General features: G+C 35.3%; 4 protein-coding genes across 4 annotated transcripts; 2 read left to right on the top strand and 2 right to left on the bottom strand.

The window, feature by feature from the left end:
* Positions 1–1,332: 1,332 nt before the first annotated feature.
* LOC100249959 (uncharacterized) lies at positions 1,333–2,954 on the bottom strand. The gene is made up of 5 exons (XM_002267933.4): positions 2,609–2,954; positions 2,470–2,519; positions 2,272–2,359; positions 1,858–1,925; positions 1,333–1,761 (listed from the first exon to the last, which is right to left on the bottom strand). Exons 1-5 carry the CDS (start codon positions 2,670–2,672, stop codon positions 1,579–1,581), a joined length of 453 nt encoding a protein of 150 aa, XP_002267969.1. The 5' UTR covers positions 2,673–2,954; the 3' UTR covers positions 1,333–1,578.
* An 8,050-nt stretch (positions 2,955–11,004) lies between these two features.
* LOC100854550 (probable E3 ubiquitin-protein ligase RHG1A) lies at positions 11,005–12,110 on the top strand. Its single transcript, XM_019222834.2, has 3 exons — positions 11,005–11,395; positions 11,481–11,621; positions 11,742–12,110. The coding sequence occupies exons 1-3, from the start codon at positions 11,342–11,344 to the stop codon at positions 11,904–11,906; spliced, it is 360 nt and encodes a 119-aa protein (XP_019078379.2). The 5' UTR covers positions 11,005–11,341; the 3' UTR covers positions 11,907–12,110.
* Positions 12,111–12,242: 132 nt separating this feature from the next.
* On the bottom strand, positions 12,243–13,745 carry LOC100255118 (uncharacterized). Its single transcript, XM_002268024.5, has 4 exons — positions 13,434–13,745; positions 13,071–13,202; positions 12,772–12,980; positions 12,243–12,680 (listed from the first exon to the last, which is right to left on the bottom strand). Exons 1-4 carry the CDS (start codon positions 13,648–13,650, stop codon positions 12,474–12,476), a joined length of 765 nt encoding a protein of 254 aa, XP_002268060.1. The 5' UTR covers positions 13,651–13,745; the 3' UTR covers positions 12,243–12,473.
* Positions 13,746–14,648: 903 nt separating this feature from the next.
* On the top strand, positions 14,649–22,116 carry LOC100267134 (uncharacterized methyltransferase At2g41040, chloroplastic). Its single transcript, XM_002268071.4, has 8 exons — positions 14,649–14,948; positions 19,364–19,464; positions 19,563–19,703; positions 19,779–19,860; positions 20,157–20,353; positions 20,506–20,617; positions 21,634–21,747; positions 21,847–22,116. The coding sequence occupies exons 1-8, from the start codon at positions 14,799–14,801 to the stop codon at positions 21,979–21,981; spliced, it is 1,032 nt and encodes a 343-aa protein (XP_002268107.1). The 5' UTR covers positions 14,649–14,798; the 3' UTR covers positions 21,982–22,116.
* The last annotated feature ends 297 nt before the right edge of the window (positions 22,117–22,413 follow it).

Below are 22,413 nucleotides of genomic sequence, written 5' to 3'. Positions count from 1 at the left end.
TCTTGTTAATTTTAATTAATATTTTCTTTTAATAATCTTAAGTAATAAATTTGTCCATTAAGTATTTACACTAAAACTATTGGTTAGATTCATAAAATAATAACAAAATATTTACTCTCATTTAGATATGGGCAAATTGGGTAAAAGAAATTTAAAATTTAGAATAATTTAATTATTTAAATTAATACTTAAAATTAATTTAACTTTAAGTTATGATATTAAGTTATCTTATCAAATATGTTTAATTTATTTAACAACTTAAATTAAATTATTAAATTATATTAAGTTATTAAATTAATTTAGTAGGCACTCTTGGATGGGTCCACGGAAAAAGCAGGGAAAAAAAAATGTGTTTTCCCTGCCATATATAGATTTTTACAGGCCACCATGAACAAATTTTGGAGCACATGATGATGAAGGCAGTGGTTATGTGTTATTGCAGATGGAAGTGGAACAGATAACCCTGATTGTAATTTGCAGACTACTGTCCAAAATACTGTGTCTAGGGTTTTCATGTACATGCAGAAGGGGCTTATCCAATGTCAAGAGGGTGAAGACTGAAGACACCATGCCCTAAATGCAACCTCTGAATCCACGGTCCACCGCAATCCAAGCTCCTCAAGCAACATACAAATACGTGACCCAACACAGGGCATGGGAGCCCCACATGAAAGAGTGACCTCTCATATGTGCAATCAATAAGTGAAACATGGTGGGTCCATCCCAAAATCCATGGTGGACCATTTGGCAAAGGTCCAGAAACACACGATATAGGTTGGTCACATGATGTTATAGCTTACACCTACTTCTTCATTGTACACAGACCTTTCCAGTTCCTTTCTACCTCCTAAAGGTATCTCCCCTTTTCTTCAAATCTAGCTGAAGCCTCTAGGGTCCCTCCTCCACTTACAATTTAATCTTGGAAAAATTGTTATCTTGTCATATGTTTGTACCACTTCAGTGTTAACTTTCCACCTTCTTGATCCTTTAAGAATAAGAAACATCTGTCAATCATATCGGATTAATTAATTCATATCATCATTTGCTGGGTTAGGAGCCTTCTGCCAGTTCTAAGTTACAAAAAGACTAAAAAGGATGATGCCCTAGGTCTATCCCTCTATGTACTTTAGGATATTTGTCAGTAAAAAATGCTTCCAGACACAAAAGAATCCTGCAAATTCATTGGATAATTTTTTATTTTTTGGCATTTTCTCATGTGCATGGCAGCAGTTGATTCTGTTCATGAAGTTCAGGGTGTGGCATTGGTTTCTCCCTCATGTTTTCTAGGCAGAAGGAAAATTAAGAAATGTTGGAGAAAACAGGCACTTTAAATGCATTAACACTAAACTGATTTTATTTGATATTTTCGATGTAAGATAAATTAAGATTACAGAGGCTGGAAAGGCCCCCAGGTGCTCATGGCTCAATCACCAAAATGTATAAGAATAATAATAGAATATATGCACAAAATCATTCCTAACCCTAAAAAACTGCAGCATTTCTGTAATGCTGTCCAACTTCTGTTCATTCCCCCTTTTTATTTTTCTAAACTTCTAGCTTTTACTTGTTTCCCTACACTCAGTTGTGTATTGGAGGTTTTCTCCTTGCAGGAGAATAATCCATCCCAGCTATGTCTATAATGTCCGGATAGCCCTCGGGCGCCGCCTCCGGGTGCTCGGAAACCGGCGATGCATTCACATAGAAATTCTCTTCTTCCCTACCGGGTACTTGGTCCCCCGATTTGCCTCCATTCTTCACATTCTGTATATGCATGGAGCATTGAATCGTAAATATGGGTGTGTTTCCATTGAAACCCTAATGACAAAAACCAAGTTAAAGCCTAAACGGAGAACCAACCTTTGAATTGGTAGTGGGAGTAGTAGAAGAAGTAGAGGTGGTCTTGGTCATAAGTTTTCTATTAATTCCTGCAACAATAGATAGAATTTCAGACATATTTCCTGAAAACAAATATATAGTTTTCTCACATGTTTCATGAGGCTTGATGGGTTAAATGCAAGGCAAGAACTTCAAACAAAAGTCACTTCTACTAATCTAACTTCTAGAACAGTTAGAGAGCAGCTTTGCAGATAAAATTGCTTTGTAGTACACGGTTCTAATATTTGTCAGGAAAAAAAAGAAGAAGAAATTAAAGAGAGATGAGTTAATGATGCTTTGGCTTGTGAGTCCTAGGTCCATAGTAATCTTCATGAATCCTTGGTAACCAGTGGTGTATTTTCTTGGCTACTCTAGGGAATCTTCTCTTCATAGTACCTGATGAACAGTGCCCATCTCTGCAGAGAGTAACTTCTCCGACTAGTCCACCATTACTTGTGATCTTGATTGGGGAACCCTCCTCTACCTGCAGCATTAAATAGCATGTTCTTCATTAAAATTCGAAGAAAGATGAAGAAACCCAGTTACAGGATTTGAAAACATATTCAAAAAAGATGAAAGGGGGGAGACACCCACCTGGATTTTCTGATGTCCAGCTGATGAAAACCCTTTGTCCAAGCGAATACCTTCACAAAACCAACACCCAATCAGATATTATGCTGAAATAACACTGAATCAATCTTAATTCTGATGGAGAGGGATTTAGCATATATACCTTGGACTTGAGAAAGGATAAGGGACAGAAGAAGAAGAAGACAGATTGATAAAGAAGTCTTCATTTGGAGAAAAGCTTGTGAAGATAAAGAGGTATTTGGAGTAAGAGAGCGGAAAGGATGACAGATTTGGTACTCCTAAAGGCCAGAAACAGGAGGTGAAGATTTTCCTTGGATTTCTGTTTCTTTCTCTTCAAGAGCTTAGATGTATGTAAAGCAAAGCTCTGTGAATGGTCTACAGCGTGGGGAATGCTTACTTAAATATATACTCAGCCTTGGGGTCCACATGCATTAAACTCTGGAACATGGACTTCATAATGGTTTCTCATATTTTTTTTTTAAAATTTTCTTCCACCTTCTTCTCATGTTTTCTCATAAAAATTTGCAGATGTGTTTGTCAACCCAGAGTGAGGAAATGACTGATCACATGGGTAAAATCCAAATTCAACAACAAAAATGATTTACAACCTCCCTTTTTCTTTTTGGATTGAAAGTGTAAAAAGTGAATAAGACAAGACCTTTTATCAAAAATTACTAAATCAATTTCTAGCTTATTTTCATGGATAATGTAGCTTTTGCATTATTTTTTTCAATCCAAAACAAGAATAGGAAAAACTGCATCAAACACTAATAGAAGGCCCACTCCACCTTTGACAAAAGCATGTACTGTAAATATTTTTATTTTTGGAAAAAATTAAAAATCATGTCTGGTACATGAAACAACAATATGGAAAGAAGGAGAGGCAAAAAGTGTGGTAATTGCATAATGTTGTAGGTGGGGGACAAATCTGTCTTTTCAATAAATGAAAGGATGGTGTAGTTGAATCAGTACAAATGAAGAACTGGAAACAAGAAAGGGTAAGTGTGAAAAAGTTGACTTCATTTTGGGGCAATTTCCCTAATGAGGGATTAGGGTAGCTGCAATGTTGATTGTTACAAACCTACACACAACTTTTAAGAATATGCTAAACCATCGGATGATACCGAATAAAAGATTTGAATTATTGAATATATATTATATGATTTAAGTCGTTAAATAAGAGTATAAATGAATAAAATTAGTATATAAATATACAAATAAATAGAATTTGGATTATCTTAAAAAAAGTACATTTCTAGACCCGGATTTTTTGTGGATTATATGAAAGAGGTTGTCATGAATTGATTATCTTGAAAATTTAAATTTCTATACCCTATTTATTATATTCAACCCAACTTTTTTATCATTAGTGTGATGTTTTGTGGATCACATGAAAGAGGTTGTCATGGTTGGATTGTCTAATCGTTGGGTCAACCCTTTGATTGGTCAGGTACATCACTTGAATGGCCCATATATTTTTATTTTTTTTGGCTAATCAGCCATTCTTTTGTTCTCAATGGTTAAATCACTTGGCTCAAAATGGGCTTGGGACTATACCCCTATAGATTGAATGGTTGGCCGGATTTTGGAAAGAGATGGAACACCAACATTATTCATAGTGTTAATTCCAATTGGTAGTGTGACAAAATAACAAGATGTGGGACAAGATGGTTTTTCCTTCAAAAATAATTACTTCATAGGGCAAATTGATATAAAATAAGAACTCTTTGATTGATTGCCCCACAATGAGAGCATATTATTGTACAAATTAAAACACTTTATCAAGGAAAATGTGAATAAATAAAATAAAAAGAAAGAAAATATGAAAAAAGAAAAAAAAGAGAAAAAAAGAAAGGTTTAAAATCGTTAAGTTATTTTTTATATATTATTTAAATTTTATTTTAAATATTAAATAATTTGAGAAGATATAAATTTTTAATTAATTTTAATTTGTTTATAATAAAATTAACCATAAAAAATATTTTTAAAATTTTTTAAAATTGTTAAAAAAAAAAAAACCATTTCACTTACAATGTTTTGTTGTATGCGAGTGACACAGTTAAATTATAGTATACAATTGATAAAAGTGCAGAAACGGTTGTGTCATTTAATGAGATTGGGTGAATTAGATTCTGCCACGTTAGCCGCAGACATTATGTCCTTATTCGACGATAGCAGTAAACGTAACGGCGACAGAGGACGTTGAGAATTTGAGTTACTCTTCAGATAACCGTTAGCTGACGTGTGCAATCTTGTCTGTAGTAGCAGCGGGCAGAGCAGCGGAAGGCAACTCCACGTGGACGTCCACATCAAGTGTATGACGTGGGAAAAAAATGTTAGCCACGTGAGCACCGTCACTTCACAAGGCGTGTCCGCGCTTTAGTTAGCAGGAAAACATCCCCGTGGTGACCCTGTCGCACTGTGTCAGATGGCCGATTTTTTTAATTTCTATTATTCACAGAAGAATCACTGCTCTTATTCCTTTAATTTATTTATCTTCTTAAATAAATTTACAATTTTTTTTAAAATTATTTTAAATATTCTGAGTAATTGTCAAATTATTTCCAGAATTATCTACTTTAATATTATCTTAAAATTTTAAAAATATGAAGATAAATATCGTCCGTCATATGCTTTCGAGGAAAGTGAGGCGGCCTTGTCAGTCATCGTTTGACTTTCCTTGAACATATAAACATGGCAAAAATAAAAAATGGACGTCACCTCAACAACATTCTCCACATATTTTTAAACGTTGGAAGAAGATCGACGAGGAACAATGCGCCTGATTGGCATACGATACGTACAAAGCTATAAGTTTACGTGAGGAGCTCTCTGGATTCCACTAAGAAAATTGATGTCAGGAACATTATTCTCTGATCACTACTTCCCTGTATTCATGAAGCATCACAACACAATCCCATTGTCCCATTATGGAAATGTGAATCTCGTTATTAATTCTTTTTCGTTAGGGACAAGGTGTTAGGAATCATGGGATTAACAAAAACTATTTCGCTTCGATCGATCAAAGACGGATTCAATAAAGAATTGGGGTAAGAAAAAATCGGCCGACAAAGAGACATAGCATGTTTTTGGGATTCGCTGGAGGAGATCATGGACCACAGACCCCATAACTATAATTTTCATTCTGGATCATGTTTTGTGAACGATTGTCTGGTCGTCAGTAAACAAGCCAGTTAAGTTGAAAGCTAGCTAGCTGCCATTTTGATTCAGAAATAAGAGTGTTATTATATGACAATAAAGTTAGGGGTGGAAGGGTTGGGGTACATTTTCTTGGCTGCCAATCATGCATCCAATTTTTATTTTCTGGGGAAATGAAGTTGAATTAAATACGGTTACCAGTTATGCAATAGAAGAGGATGGCATTTATGCAGAAGTAATGGGGAGGTCTCCTTGGATGTGTGGTTGGGGGCCCTTCTGTCTAGCAACTGGATCTTCATAAGTCCAAGCCATCAAAAAAAGTTATGAAGTTAGTTTTGTTGCATTCACTTCCAACCTGAATACAAATAAAAACCAATGTAATAAATGCCCATCAAAGGGATAAATTGCCTGTTGGGTTGACAGGCGGCCTTTCCTTCAATTCTTGCATTCTACTAATTAGTAATTACACAACTTTGTTATATATATAAATCAAGAAGTAAAATAATCTTTTTATTTTTATTTTTTTGGGTGTTTGGTGAGCGAGAATCGAAAATCCTCCAATTGGGTGGCAATTCCGTCTGACTTGCTGATATGGGTCATAAAGGAAGATTGAAAACTTTGGATCGAACCATGTCATACATGAATTAAAATTGTGACAGGCCAACATAAAAATTAATTGAGCTGGGTCAGGGCTGCATGATCGTAAGAAACATTTCGTGCACCATTAAATGCTAAGTTAGGCAAAGAAAATTACTAACTCAGTCACGTACATGTCCATTCAATGCCATAGTGTTGTTCTGGGGATACAATACCACCAAATGTGTTTCATGAAAATTGTTCTCCAAAGGGAAAAGACACTATACACATTTTTTTTGGTACAAGTCAGAATCATGGAAAAGAGTGACCCCCTAGAAGATTCAAGATGAAAATTCTTGACTTATTAGTAGTTAGGTGTTGAGTACCAAATCGTTGAATATGAGATTGGTAGCTAGGATCATGGGGCGAATTTTCTTCAAGGAAAGTGATTTGGCTTCCACGTATTTTTTTTCGACAACATTTTCTCTTGATAAAACTCATTGTTTGAATCATCTAAATCTTCTTAAGTATGAACAAATTATTAGGTAGTAGTATGAATGGGTAAGGGTCCCATCGACATCTAACATTAACACAAGAGTCAACCCGGGGTAGGAACCCATCTTCTTCACAAAAACAAACAAAATTTTGAATCATGCATGCACCAACACCAGTGATCATTACTAGACTTTTTGTGAACTTGTCTTCCACAAATGTTCCAAGTCATTTCATTTCCTAAACAGTGAAGCTGCACATAATTTCATTTGCATCAGTCTCTATGGAAAAATGACAACCCTCCATATCCCTTTCTTGTTCCCTTCTATGTCTTCCCATACCTTGTGATGAAACCCTTCACATGATTTTGAGTACACTATCACATGGGGGTGAGCCCCGCCCTACCTCCTCATCATGTGTCCACCCATCCTTCACAAATCTTAGTGTTTAGGCAGTGTGTCCGGCAAACTTTCCATTGACTGTGATCTGATCGATCCATTTGATGGGACGTGACCCCGGCCGCGACATACAGACATGTGTGCGACAAGACTCCATTGGGTGTTCAGCCATTTCCACCGAGTATTCACTCCATTGTCTTGACACAAGCTTGATCGTGGGTCAACAGTTGTATGTGCCCCTGACTGAGAATTATGCTAGTACTAATGCAGAAAGAGTTACGTTTTTCTTGTAAAGCATGCATAAGTTTTTCCAAAATTCTTCAGCATTAATGAAATGAAATCACGCCTAAATAAGTAGATGGGTCTTTTTCTTTCTTCCTTTCTTCTTGACTGATGAAATTATTTCTTCATTATGGAAGAACCCATAAAGCAGCTAGCTTCTTGAAATATTGTTTCATTTCTGATTGATTATTGAATGGTAATGGTAGCAAAATTGTGAAACTGAGAAGTAGTACATGAAATCATATATATATCACCATGACAATGACGCAGCTGATTGAAAACACCCGACCATTTTTGACAGGAATGGATCTTTTGAGTGATAACTAGGGCAAGCTCCAACGTGATGCATAGCTCCAAATTCAATTAATGGGGACCAGTGAGATCTACTTCGGTTTTTACCTAGGCTTTTGTCCACTATACACCCTTCAAAACTAAGGATGATGATGCATGGTGTGTGTGTATATACATATATATACCAGTAAGAGAAGAGAAGTGGTGGCTATGTTTGGTTCCCGAAAAATTTGAGGGAAAGAAAATATAAAGGAAAAGTAAAAGGAAAGAAAAAGTGAAGGAAAATAAAAAAATAGATTAAAAGTTGATAAATTATTTTTTTTGTTACTTCAAACTCATTTTATTTATTTTAACTCATCAATATAAAGATTAAATAATTTAAAAATACATAAGTTTTTAATTAGTTTTAATTATATTTGATTTTCTTTGATATTTTTCATAGGACAACCAAACATGAGAAAATCATTTTCCTTAACATTTTTTTTCTTTCCTTTGTACTTTCCGGGAACCAAACATAGCAAAATGGAACAAGCCAATTTAAGACGAAGCAACTGCAGCAACACTAATTAGATGGAAGAAATGGAAAATGGAATTTCTTAAAGCCTAAGCTAATGCTAAAAGTTTTGTTCATTATGTACATATAATAGTAGAAATATAGATCATTTATCATGCTTGTGGACGGCTGGTGGGGCAACAAAAATGGAGAAGGCTACGTTAGGCCAGCGAACAAGGCGTGTATAAGGTAGTCTCGTCCGAGGACATCTAGACAAGCTTTCCCAACAGGTTTTGAATGCAACCAATCAACTTCTTTCCCTGTATTTGTGTATAAATTTCAGCCACAAATTCAGGTAGTCTCTTGCTGCTCGGTAGAAAATCTAAAATGGGGAACAAAGAGAAAGAAGATACGAGTCATTTTGGAGGCTGGTCCGTGGATCGAATGTGAGCTCAGTACGGCACTGTCCCTTGTTAGATATCCATGTAAATCAACTTTATTTATTTATCTTTTCTTTTTTCAAATGACCTCTTCTCACAATTTTGAGATTTTGAGCGAGCCCCATAAAATTAAATACCCTAAAAGGGTGGCCCGATGTAGTGATGGGCCCAAAAAAGGAAATGGGTCTACAAAAATTTGTGGGTTTGATTTTTTGAACTTCTTTATGATCAAGCCCATTGTTCCGTTTGTGGCAGAAAGTAGAAAGGAACAGTTTCCAATGGTTTTTAAATTACAGTTGCAATACCCGCGCCACTATAACCGCCAAACCGCACACCATATCCAATTCGATTTCCCTCCTTTTTTTTATTATCTGATTCACGGCTCCCTCTCCTGTTCAGAAGATACATATATTTTTCTATGCATGTTCGTCTGTGTGATAATGCACTAAATTTGTTCTCTGACTTCTCTTCAAGAAAATTCATCACAGAGAACAATGTAAGCAACCTTTTTGGCCGGTTATGGAATTTCTATCGCCTTTTTGGCCGTTTACTTACTGATATTTTGAATATCCGTTCACCGAACCATTTTTCAGATTTTTCCAATTGTATCGGTCTGGAATTAGCCTACATTTGATTTAGTAAATGGTAGCTGTGGATGACCTATTGTGATCGATAGGAAGAAATAAAAGTAGCAATCAAACAAGCAGCCCTTTTTCTTTTACAGATTTTTCTTGCAATGTATAACATTTCTTGTTATGTGTAGAACTCAAAGAAGTGAAGAAAACATCAGGAATCCAAGCTTGTCACATGGGGGAAGACTGTGAATCAAGTAGAAGGATAAACTTTGGAGGTGCATCTAGTAATCAGCTTTTGGAAGGAACCCAGAATTCCTCTCAAAGGAAGGGTGGTTTTGGATTGCTAGCCATTTCTGAATCCAATAGGGCTCAAGGAAATTCCATGTCTGAACCTGTGAGTTTCTTTTAGCATTTTTAAAGAGGAGTGCCTTCCAGTTGCCATATTTCAGGCATTGAAAATTGAATGTCTATAAGCGATTTGAAATCATGGTAACAGCAATTGGAAGTCATTCTTCAGGTTTCGGTTTTAACAGCTGATTCTAAGTAACACTACCATTCTGCAGACATGTTCAGCTTCTTCTTGGAGATCACCCGAGTTTGATCAGCTGATATTAGATCAAACTTCGAAACCAATCAGCCAATTTTCAAACAAGGGAAACTTTTTTTCGGTTTATCTGACAGATTGCGAGCAAGTTCAGCACCCTGAAAGATCTAGCGTAATGTCTAGTTCGATTGCAAATCAGTCATCAACAAGATCAGTAGTTTCTAGAAGGAGCCCTCTTCCACTCTCAGTGGGCAATGCAGGTTGTATAGCCAGAGCCATTTCTGAAACTTCAAGTCTCACCTTGTCATGGATACTTCAGCATATTGAAAGCATCTTTTCTGGTTCTGGAACTTGCAACACTCCATTTCTCAGTTCCATTCTTCTTCGCCATATTTCTCTTTCTCAAATTCCTCGTGGGATACCTAATGTTATACAAAGATCTTTTTTGCCTGCCTCTGGGGGTGGAAATTCCACATCTCAACTGAGCCCTGCTTCTACATCCTCACACAATATTGAGTTGCGGAATGGGAGTGACATGGAGCATATGAGGAGGCAACTTCTGGAATCAGCTTTATATATGCATAGGCTGGCTGATAGGTTGTTAGATGGTTCCATGTCGTTAATGATTCTAACATCAGGCAATGAGGTGAACTTCAGGCTTGTATCCGAGGTTTGTTTCCCTTTTCTTTTCTCCCTAATTTGTGATAGAAACTAAGTCAGGATATACATGCTGTAACACAGCCTAACAAGTAGCCCTTTCCTTCTATTTTCTTTTCAACAAAAGTTAGGTGTCCAGACAGATGACTGCAAATTGGTTTTGGCCAACTTGGTTGTACTGATATAGTTCCTCTGACATAGGTCCAGCCTTTGAAAATATTCTCTGGAAAAAAATCAGTGTTTCACGAGTTTAGTTAAATGGGTCAAAAACCCTATTCACCACAAGGTTGGAAGCCTTCCAACTTTGTGTACTCAAATTGGAACTTTATTGAATCTTTTAGAGTGCAAAGACTACCTTCCTCACAACTTAGTGACTGCTAAATGACCAAAACCTCCCAAACTTTCATTTATGCAGAATTTCTACTTTTCTTCTAAAAATTTCTTCTTCCACCTAGTATTCTTTTTTTTAAAGGACTTCCACAAATAGACCTCTGTCAATGGAAAGAGACTAAAAAATTTCTTATGTAAACAAGGGTTTTGCTACATAGAGAGTGATGCTAGAGAGTCTTCAAGTCTTAAACTGGCATAACCATAAATATCTAGTTGCTGCTGATGCAGGGAATTAGGCAGCCAGACCTACATGTCATTGTTATACATTGAGTGCAATCGAGAAATTCTGCCACGGTATTCAAGATTTTCTTATGGGAAGAGCAGAAATTTCAGATTTCTAAAAGTTCTACCTTTGTGCTGCCTATTTGTGAAAAACGTTTGAATTGCTGGATCTGTCTTTTTTACTACATAGAACTAAAGGAAGAAAAAAAAATTGGCATGATTCTTGTAATAGTATTTTGAAATTCATTATTTCAAGATGATGTTTTATCAATTGTGATCTAATTGAAACTAATCACTCACTACATGAACAGGATATTCAAGAATTTAGCCAATTACCACTATTTTATACAACAGAGATGCATGACCGTTACAGAGACATGAGGCTTGATGTGGATAACATGTCCTATGAGGTACCTCATATCAGTCATACTTTCTACAAGTTATGTACTTATCACTCACTGTTTGTTTACATTTCTGTCTCTTTGCATACATCAGGAGCTCCTGGCCCTGGAAGATCATATGGGGTATGCCAATACTGGTTTGTCTGAGGAAGAAGTTCTGGAATCCCTCAAACATACTAAATACTTTTTATTTGGAGAAGAGAATGCTAGTAAAGAATGTTGCAGCATCTGCCAGGTCTTCTACCATTCTCTTTGTTCACTCAAACAAAGAAAAAAGAATGGAAGAGTCATTCTCTCAGTTCTTTCCACAATGGAAACATAAGTGGATGACATGGTTATTTTGGCTCTTTGGCAGGAGGACTATGTGGAAGACGATGAATTGGGAGTACTGGATTGTGACCATAGCTTCCATAGTGCTTGTATTCAACAGTGGCTAAGAAGCAAAAATCTCTGCCCAATATGCAAATCTACTGGTTTATCTACAACAGGGCTTGTACTCCCACAGATTCATAGTCTGTAAATATGTACTCTAACTCAAAACTTTCTTTCCCTCATGAGGGAATTTACGTCTGGTAAGGAATTTATAGCTCTCCCCTAATTTCATTTTTCTTTATCTACTAGGGATTCTCTTTCCCAGGGTCTTGAATTTGTATGGCAATATGTACAGAACAAATCCTGTATGTTGATATTTGAACAGGGAAACTTCTCTGATATTAAAGCCTAATCACCCTCTTCCTTCTGCTGTTCCAGTTTGAAAGTTTCTTATCAAATGTATAGTTTTGGTTGTAAAAGTTATTAAGACAGACAACTGCAATGGAAAAAATAAAATAAAAACAATCAAGAGCATGCCAGAAAGTGATTGAAACAGATTTGATATGAGCATTCTAGCATTTGTTTGTAAGGACAGAACTTGATTACAAAAATATGGAGTAAACACATCTACCTTTCAAACTGGAATCTATATGCTCTGCTGAACTTCCGATGCTTCCTTGCAGCATCTCCTTAATATTGATTTACAGCCATTGGGCACAGAAGTGACATTTTGTGATGAATTATGGACTTCATTTGAAAATCTTGGAGGTCTTGGTTATGATGGAGCAAGTGGGTGTTGATCAATCAAGTCGAACAATTCATCTCCAATCCCAAAACCAAGCATCCGGGCCATGTCACTTGTCTTCAATCTAGGCTTTGGAATTTTATGTTGCTTCAACCAAGAGTAAACAACAAAAACCTTCTTCATTATGAACAGCTCCAGTGCCTCTGGATTAAAGACAACCCCCATCCTCATATTCATCTGCCAACAGAAAATTTTAGAAATTAGACCATTAAATCTCAACTTCTCCCTATCCCTCTCCCTCTCTCCCTCGTACACACACATTTAATACCTGGTGAGGAACCAACATGGCTGTATAACGAGCAAGCTCTCCAGCTCGCCAATCCAACACTACAGGTAGCCATGGATAAGTAGCATCAAGCCTCACAAACCAGAGTCGAATGTCAGGGAACTCCGATAGTTCTCGAGGATCATGTGGATCTTCTCTTGTATAGTTAATGGTAAACCCAATTGTACGTTCAAGAAACTCCTTTGGTTCAGCTACAACAACATTACCAGGAAAATTTAATCAGTCTAGGTCCAATAATTTAAGAACCATTTACTCCTTCAGTTTCTCAACATGATGCTCACCAGATGAAGGTGAAGTAATTCCAGTTGCAGTGTGGAATGGGGACAAGTCAAGACGGCGAATAACATCATTATCAATAACAACTTCAATCCGACCTTCTGTGGGAGGCATTGGCGGGGAAACTTTAGTTGAATCTGCCAGTCAAAATTTGTCAATCTGGAAAATTTTAGGATAATATCCAAGAATCATTTCCAAACTCAGCCCAGCTCAATTCCAACTACTCTGCTGTACTTATCTATTCAAGTTCTAAGCGAATGAAAAATTCATGAGCAGACAGCTACAAAAAATTGCATCACAAAGCAATCCCATAAGAGAGATTGAGGACCCATAAAAATATTTCATGATTAATGAAAAGAAGTTCATACCATCTTCATCGTCATATATAGAGAGGTCAAAATTCCCAGAAGGGTTGAAGGCCACAGAGACAGCGACTAGTCGTGGAAGGCGATTCAAGTGTGACATGGAAAGAGAAACCGTGGAATCAAAGGTGGGTTTGCAGAAAATCCATGGAGAGGGAGAGGGAATGGCATGCTTCAAGGAAGGGGAAGGAGAAAGTGGAAGTAATGGCTTGATGGTAGCCATGGGAGTGGCCTCTGTGCTTTCTCAAGCCTATAACAGTTAATATTGTTTTTTTGGCCTGTTTCTTCAGTTTTTATCTCCTTTGCCTCGTGGCCTTGTGTTTATACTCCTCATATCCTTCCATGGGCTTTTATTGTGTGGAACATCATGTCTATCATCTACAATGCTTGTCACAGATTCTCTAGCCGTGTCCCATGATCGAAAATCTGGGACGTTCGATAAGTATAGTTATAGACTTCTCACTTAAGTATGGTTTAGGCATACTATTTCTCGTTATTCTTATTTTTGTTCCAAAAATAATGTAACAAAATTATTATTTGACCATATTTATCTTGAAATTCAGTCTTTGCCATCATATAAGTTATATTAGGATTTCTTGAAATTAATTTGAAAACTTATTTTAAAAAGGCTCCTATATAGTTTAGAAATTATAGATTAAGAAATGTAATAAGTAATGTGAGGTTTTATTTTTTACTTAATTTTAAATAAAATTAAAAATTAAATAGTATTTAATAGTATTAAGTATTAATTTGTTTATTTTTAATATTTTATTTTTATTAAGTATTAAAAATGAAAATAATCAAGTTTATTTATGTTATGATAATTTATTTTTAGTATTTTAAAAAAATTTAAATGTTTTAATTTTTTCAATTCAATAAAAAAAGGAAATAAGTAATAAATAGATAAAATAAATAAATAAATTATCTGATGAAAGCAAATTATTTAAAAAAAATTAAAAAAACAAATAACACGTTATATTTTCTAGATATAATTTCAAACTAATTCAAAACGAGAAAAAAAAAAAACAAAATAAGTAGACATAAAAATAAGGGCAATTCTGATCAATTATTTCAAGTTTTAAGAGGTACCCCAAATGTATATTTGAGTAACAAAAGGGTCAATTTGGACCAAAAATTCAATATCACGGGCCATGGGCCATGGTCCATGAACCTTAGGGAGTGTAATAAGAAGCCAAACCACACAATAAACAAATAATACTTGGTATTTTCACCCCTTTAAAATAGTGCCAAATTTATGAGATGATATGTACATGTACGTTTGTCCCACTACCTCCATAAGATTCAAATGAAATAATCATCAACCAAACACAGAACAAGAAAGAAGAAGAAGAAGTTGAAGAGGGTCTGAACATGGCGACGGCTTCTTCCTCCCTTCACCAACCCATATTCCCACAATATCCTTCTCTTTCTCGCAGTTCTCGATTCCACCCTCCCCTTCGTCTTTCCTCTCTTCGCTTTCCCTCCAGAATTCGTGCTAGCTCAGCAGTCGCTCTTGAACCGGTATTTTCCTCTCTTCTTGTTTGGTTGCTGAGAAAAGCTTTAACATGTTTAAATTTTAGTGTTTCCCTAAAGGTTTAGCATGTCAAATTTTTGTTTTTCTCCATCAATTTCTGAATAATCAAACTGCCATATTTGTTTGTATTTTCGCTTAATTATAGTCGTAGGGAAGTTGTTGGATTTGAAAACTTATTATTATTATTCTTTTGGTTTCTAAGTGAATGAAGAAACGACCTTATATTAGATATACTTGAATAATGATTTTTGTTTTATTGGCTATGAGATAATGGAATGCCCAAAATTTAAAATTTGACTTCTTATTTTTCTCCTGCACTTTTCTCATCAACCAAACAGAGCATTTATAATGTTGATGGGCATATCACAATTAAAGTTGGGTCACGTCTCATTTCAGAAAAGACCTTTCTTTCAACCTGAAATTGATTTCTTTTTCATGAACAATTTTTTCATGAAAACATTTCCTTTGAGAACAGATCAAGCACTGGGGTTTTTGACAATTAAAGTTTAGTTCAGAACCTTTTTGTTTCTGCACAAATTAGAGGGATTTTCTGGTTGAAATTGTTGCTGGATGTTCGGCAATGTGCATGAGTGTGTATTTTTTTGGATGAAGCCCTTAGGGAATGGTTTTATTTTTGTACACAATTTGCAAGATATTAAAGATACTTCCTTGGTGTTCAATGCTGGATCTTTGGTGATGTTTGTTGTGCAAATTGTTAAAAATATATGGACTAATAAGTGTGTAAAATAAATAAAGCAAATAGAAATTAGACTCATGAATAAGGTTGATTGAGACTAAAGTTTGATTCTATATCCTTAAGACAAATTTGTCTCATTTAAGTGCTTATGATTTAGTAGCAATCGTCTCCTAGGATACAATGGCCGCTTTCTTGTGATAGTAGCACTTCAAAGCACAAAAAACAACGAGTCAAACAATGCATTGTCCTCTCTACAAAAGCTTGGATGCTATAATTTGCACACTTGCAGCTCCCACTTGACTTGGAATGGAATTCTACACTTGGGAATGGCATGGAATGGAACACTACACTTGGTTCGAATGAAATACCATACTTGGGAATGACTTGGAAAGGAAGGAAAGATAGATGATTGTTGGAACCAATGAAATATCATGGAGGGAGTCCCCTATTTATAATGGTGGGTAGTGCCTATTGGAATGGTTGTGTCTCTAAGACACTAGACACGCCTATTGGAAAGGTTGTGTCTTAAGATACTAAATGCATATTTTAAAAAAGAATGTCTTTTATGAAAATAGGTGTCCTGTCACCTTGAACTCAATTTTTTCATTCATTTGTAATGGTTGTAAGTTATTTTTCAAAAATCACTTTCCAATAATCTCCCACATGAAGGAACTTGCAAGTGACATGCTGACAATTCAGAGAGTACTATTTGGAAAGAAGTTGCATTAGGATGGATAACAACTCTTTCCAAACATTGTTGATTCTCACAGTTGTGTTTAGTTTGGCCTTGAACAACTCCTAGTGTTCCTGAGTGTTCTAGAGAATTGAAGCCTCAAAATTACTTGTAGAAACTATCCTTAGGGCTACTAGATCCTATAGGTGATGAGAACTTTGGATTACTCCATTCCCAAGCCTTGGATTTTGTTAGATGCATGAAACTATTCCTAGGGCTACTAGATCCTATGCATAACAAAAACAAAGCATTCAAAAGCTTTACAAGATCTAAATTACGGGTTTAGAATATTTAACTCATATTTGAATGTTCCCAAATAAAATCCTTATGGTGAAGATTGTTGTTTGATGGTGTGATAATCGGAAGTGATCTCGTAAACCTCCTATATTATGCCCAATGACTCCTTTTTGAAGCTAGACACTCGGATAGTGGAAATAAATAAATAATAAATTCCAAATTTGTTACATCATGTTATGCTTTAAAGGGCTCTATCATAACAATAAGTGATTCCTATTAAGAGTATCCTGCCATACTCCACATGGTTATTCAAGCTATAGAGTTCATTAAAAGCAAAGCTTGACCTAGCTTGTGCTGCAAATAACACTATTTCATCATAGGAATAAGAATGAGAGATTATCTCTATAGTGCTTGTCTTAATCATTCATAACTTAGTTATCTCTTTGAACCTAGATTTAGGGATCTCTAGTCAACTAGGTTGGGTTACCATTGTGAAGTCTCTTTGGTTATAGGCTTTAATTCCTTTCCCCTTGATGAGTAGTTAACTTGATCTTTTGATAAACCTTTAGTAAGTAGATTTGCAAGGTTATCCTATGATTCAATATAATGAATGGAAATTTCCATTTGAAAGTAATTGGCTGCCCATAATCTTTAACATTACCATTATATATGCTATTTTGTGGCCTTTCAATAGCTAATTGATTATCACAATGTATGCTTATTTTAGACATAGGTTTTTAACCAGCATGTTATGCCCTCGCAAAAAGTTATAAAGTCATTCTACTTCTCCTACTTTATCTAGCACTACAAATTCAGATCCCATGGTGGAAATGGTAATTCACCTTTATTTTAAGGACTTTTATGATATGGGTCGTCCTCTCATTGTGAATACATGATCATTGGTGGATTTAAGGTTAAAAACAACTATTTTAGCCGAATGTCCCCACACTTTCAAGTATCTATAGGAGAACCTTTTTCCTTTCCTAACTTATATGGAGTTACATTTCTTTCCAAGAAGATTTCAAATTTTCAATTATAGCTACAATTTGGAAGAATTCACTCAACACCATCTTTTCTACATGTATTTCTTATAGAATGAATTGTGGCTCTTGGACTTCACTATGACTATCTTGGAATCTATCATCTTGAAATCCTAAACTCTTGTGACTATGAAATTCTTCAAGCTAGTATTCTCTATATTATATTTCTTCCTTAAGAACTCCGATAGTTCCTTCGTAGTATTTATTGAACTATACACATTATATATTGTGTTGTCCAAACCATTGAGGATGTACTTTTTGCACAGGAAGTTAGAATGATTCAAAGTTTCCACAACTTCCTACACTTGCTTATTTATTTCACCCCCTTTAACATATTGGGCATCCTCATATAAGACTTGAGCAAGATTTAGCGTTGTTGGGTAGAACAACATTTCTTTTTGTTGCCACCTCTTGAAGTCCATTCCAATGAGCTTCTCTAGCTTCCCACCATAGGCAACATGCCATAATAATCAAACAATAAAAAAATTTGTCTTAAGATTGTTGTGCAACTAATTGAAAATATATGGTCTAATAAATGTATAAAATAAACAAAACAAACATAAATTAAACTCACAAATAAGGTTGGCTAAGGCTAGAGTTTGACTCTATGTCCTTAAGACAAATTTGTCCCGCTCAAGTGCTTACAGTTTAATAATAATTGTCTCTTAAGATACAACATCACTTTCTTATGATAGTAGCACTTCAAATCACAAAATACAATGAATCAAACAATGTGTTGTACTCTACAAAAGCTTGGATGCTATAAAACTATACACTTGTATCTCACATGTGACTTGGAATGGAATATATACCATACTTTGGAATTGAGAGAGAGATGGATGATTGTTGGGATCAATGAAATGTCATGGTATTTGTAGTTGTAGGTAGTGCCAATTGGAATGGTTGTGTCTCTAAGACACTAGACACACCAGTTGGAAAGGTTGTATCTTAAGATACTAGACACATCTTTTAAGAAAGAATGTCTTTTCTAAAAATAGGTGTCCTATGACTTTGAACTCAATTTTCCATTCGCCTACAAATGGCTTTAAGTTATATTTCAAAAACCATTTTCCAGCGATGTTTAGAATCATTGATGCCCTTAGGGGTGATTTGATGCCTGTAGGGTGCGCAACTAGTGGAATTAGGCAATAAGGTGAAGTTAGGTCGGTATACAGCAATCACTTAAACATCATCCCCCAATTCTTGTGCTCCTGAGATGGTGAATGATGTCAGTAAAGGATTAATATGGACTTACTTGAAAACATTTAAAAATCTCATATTCCAAATGAAGAATTTTTTTATGGACTGGAGGGTATAGAACAGAACTGCTGTGGCTGATGCCAAATGTCTGAGATAAGGGACTGCAGATTATGTTGTGTTCCACATACCACTGCAGCATATATGTTCAAACAGGAAGAAGTTTCTATGTGAACCCATGAAAGTACTTTCCAACATTGATCTTGGTGATCCTTCTTATGTAGTTTAAGGTGTTTAAAATCCGAAACATCCATTTTTTAACTGTAATTGTAACTTTGTTATGTGCTAAGGTTGCAACACATCTGAATTGCAGTGTTAAACAAGATTTTTAGCTCTTATGAACAGAGGATTAAGTATCATTTTATTCTATAATTGCTTTTCAGGTTTCTTCTTCTTGTTTAGTAGTAAATTAGTAAGAGTAAAGATCTGCATTTTCAGGAATCAAGCACTCAGCTGAATAATGGTTTGGAATTTGACTTGTTTTCATGCCCAGTATGTTATGAACCTCTAATAAGAAAAGGTCCTCCGGGTCTTAACTTGTAAGTTGGAATGCACGGTAGAATTTTAGAGACTGAATTATTTTTTGCTTACAATTGATCTGGTTTAAGGCTTGTCTTAAAAGCTGCATAATCTGCAGGCCAGCCATCTACAGATCTGGTTTCAAATGTAGGAGTTGCAATAAGTCATACTCCAGCAAAGACATGTATCTGGATCTCACTATTACTGCTGGATCAAAGGACTATAATGAACTTCAACCAAATAGAACTGAGCTATTCCGGTAAGAATTCATTTCAATGGAAAATCATTTGAGGAACTGTCCATGTCTCATATTTGGTGGTTTTGCCATTGTTAGGAGTCCACTTGTTTCATTCTTGTATGAAAGAGGCTGGCGTCAAAATTTTAACCAGAGTGGTTTCCCTGGTCGTGATGAAGAGGTTAGTCTTCCTTGTCATGTCTTTTTTCATTATGCTCCAAATGCAGTGCTAAATTAGTTGAAGAACTTCATGGGCTTTATTCTAAAAGACTGGATTCTTGTGGAAATTATTTTATTTATATATTTATTTCAGGACTCTTATCAGGTCATGGAAAATTAATTTTATCTGGCACCATGTTAGCCCTTCAAGGAAAATAATCTGAAGTCATTTCTGTCTACCACTTGTATGCTATCCTTTTCCTAAGTCTGAGACCTGGTCATGCTTCATGAACTAACAACTTTGTTGACTTCATGCAGTTCAAAATGGCTCAAGAGTACTTTGAACCTGTCATCGGTGGTCTTCTGGTAGATGTCAGCTGCGGGAGTGGTTTATTTTCTCGAAAATTTGCAGAATCTGGGACCTATTCTGGAGTCGTTGCACTTGATTTTTCTGAAAATATGCTTCGTCAATGTTATGATTTCATCAAAAAAGAAAATCCTGCTTTAGCCACCACGTAAGTTTCTCTTCCTCTCTTGGATAATTTAATTGAAGCAGCCACATTTCTTAAATCATCTGGCGTCCTATCTTTTAACTTTCTTTGGGGCCACCTATCCATTGTAAGAAAGTGTGGGTTTCCTGATTTATGTTTCACTGAATAACTTGCAGGAATCTTGCACTTGTTAGGGCAGACGTTTCTAGACTCCCCTTTTCAACAGGTTCAGTTGATGCTGTTCATGCTGGTGCAGCCTTACATTGCTGGCCATCTCCTTCAAATGCAGTAAGTGCTGTTTCATTCCCAGTTTCCATTTTACAAGTTTCAGAGGACGGTGTTTATACTTCTCATGGAAATTAAATCAGTTCATTGAGTTGGTATACAGCTTTTGAAAGGTCTTCTATGGCCTTAAATGAATCTATTCATTTTTCAACATTAAAATAAAAAAAAAGGCGTTGAGATATTTATGTTATTCTTTTAGTCATTTGGGGAGAGCATGAACTTCCTTATCCTAGGAGATTGCTTCTACCATACTCCTGAGCCTGATTGATTACTTCCTGACTTCATTTTAATTTGCTTTTGATTTTTATTGTGAGCATGAAATAGTCCAGACATGAATAATCATTTATTCAGTATATATCATATGCCTGTCATTAGGGCTGCAACTTGGGTGGGTCGGTCAGGTTTGTAGTAACTCAAATTAAGAAACAATCAACAACTCATCCCAACCTGACCTCTAACTGAAGGTGTTCAACCGAAATCCAACACAACCTCATTTTTTTTAAACTCAAGTTGAATTTGGGTCAGTTGAGTTAAACTTGGGTTGATTGGTTAAACTCAAGTCTGTTGGGATGATTAGATTGTATGATTCAAAATCCATCCTTAGTGGTTTTTAAAAAACTTTTTTTCTATATATTTATACCAAAATTTAAATAGTAAATAATACAAAACTTCAAAATAACAATAATAAAGTGTGAAATAAACTTAAGGTTGGTCTAGGGTCTCCACACAATGCCTGGGCTGCTTGACTCCATTGCATTCCTTTATATATGGTTGGCAAGAATTTGGAGATAGCATAGAGTTAGTTTGTTATTTGGTCTTGCTAGTAGGATCCATTGTAGCATTCACCCCAACATTTATGCATTTCAGTCCTCACAATGTGCCTTTCTCATCTGAAACCTCTGCTGAACCGTAAAATTTAAACAATCTTCCAGGTTTCTTTGTGCCATTCCAATTGCTCTGTTTCTGCATGTAGTTTCTTCATACAAACTGCAAAAGATGATACTAACCAACTTTGTCAGGTTGCTGAAATCACTCGTATACTGCGGAGTGGTGGTATCTTTGTAGGAACCACCTTTCTTCGACCCAGCTTTGGCAACTCATCCATTACTTCAATATTAAGACCCTTCAGACAGGTAATATGCTTTCTTGTCATTCAGTTCTTTCCCTCTTGTTATAAAGATTGTGACTTGCAACTCCTGTAATGATGTATTAAAAACCTTTGTTATTTCCAGTGGGAAAGGAGTCTGCAAAACTACAACAATCTGACTGAGAAGGAGATTGAAGACTTATGCACATCATGTGGGCTTATCAACTACAGAAGCAAGGTGCAGCGATCATTCATCATGTTTTCTGCGCAGAAGGCTTGAAACTTTGTCCATCAATTTCATTTTTATTAACACTTCGGTATCAAGACATTTCAGCAGTGGTGTATATGATGCATATATTGTTACTTCTGAATTTTTTATTTTCAAATTAAAATATAAAAATAATTTGAAAAGTCATATTTGTGAACCTATTTTTGCTTTTTCTTTAATTTTATAAAAATAATTTTTAAAATTTAAAATATTAATAATTTTTATATAAAATGGAATTTTTTTACATAAAAAATATGGACTTAAAAATTAAATTTTAAATAGTAAAAAAATTTGCTAATTACTATTTAAATTTTAAATTAATAAACTTCTAACATAATTAATATACCGTTTATAAATATTGAAAGATCCTCCAAATCCATTGAAAATTATTAAAAAAAATGTTTATTTCTACTTTTCATTGTGTGATGATTATCAAAAAATGTT

This window comes from Vitis vinifera, chromosome 11 (genome assembly GCF_030704535.1).
Source record: "Vitis vinifera cultivar Pinot Noir 40024 chromosome 11, ASM3070453v1".
NCBI lineage: Eukaryota > Viridiplantae > Streptophyta > Magnoliopsida > Vitales > Vitaceae > Vitis > Vitis vinifera.
This window is presented reverse-complemented; position numbering and strand designations above follow the sequence as displayed.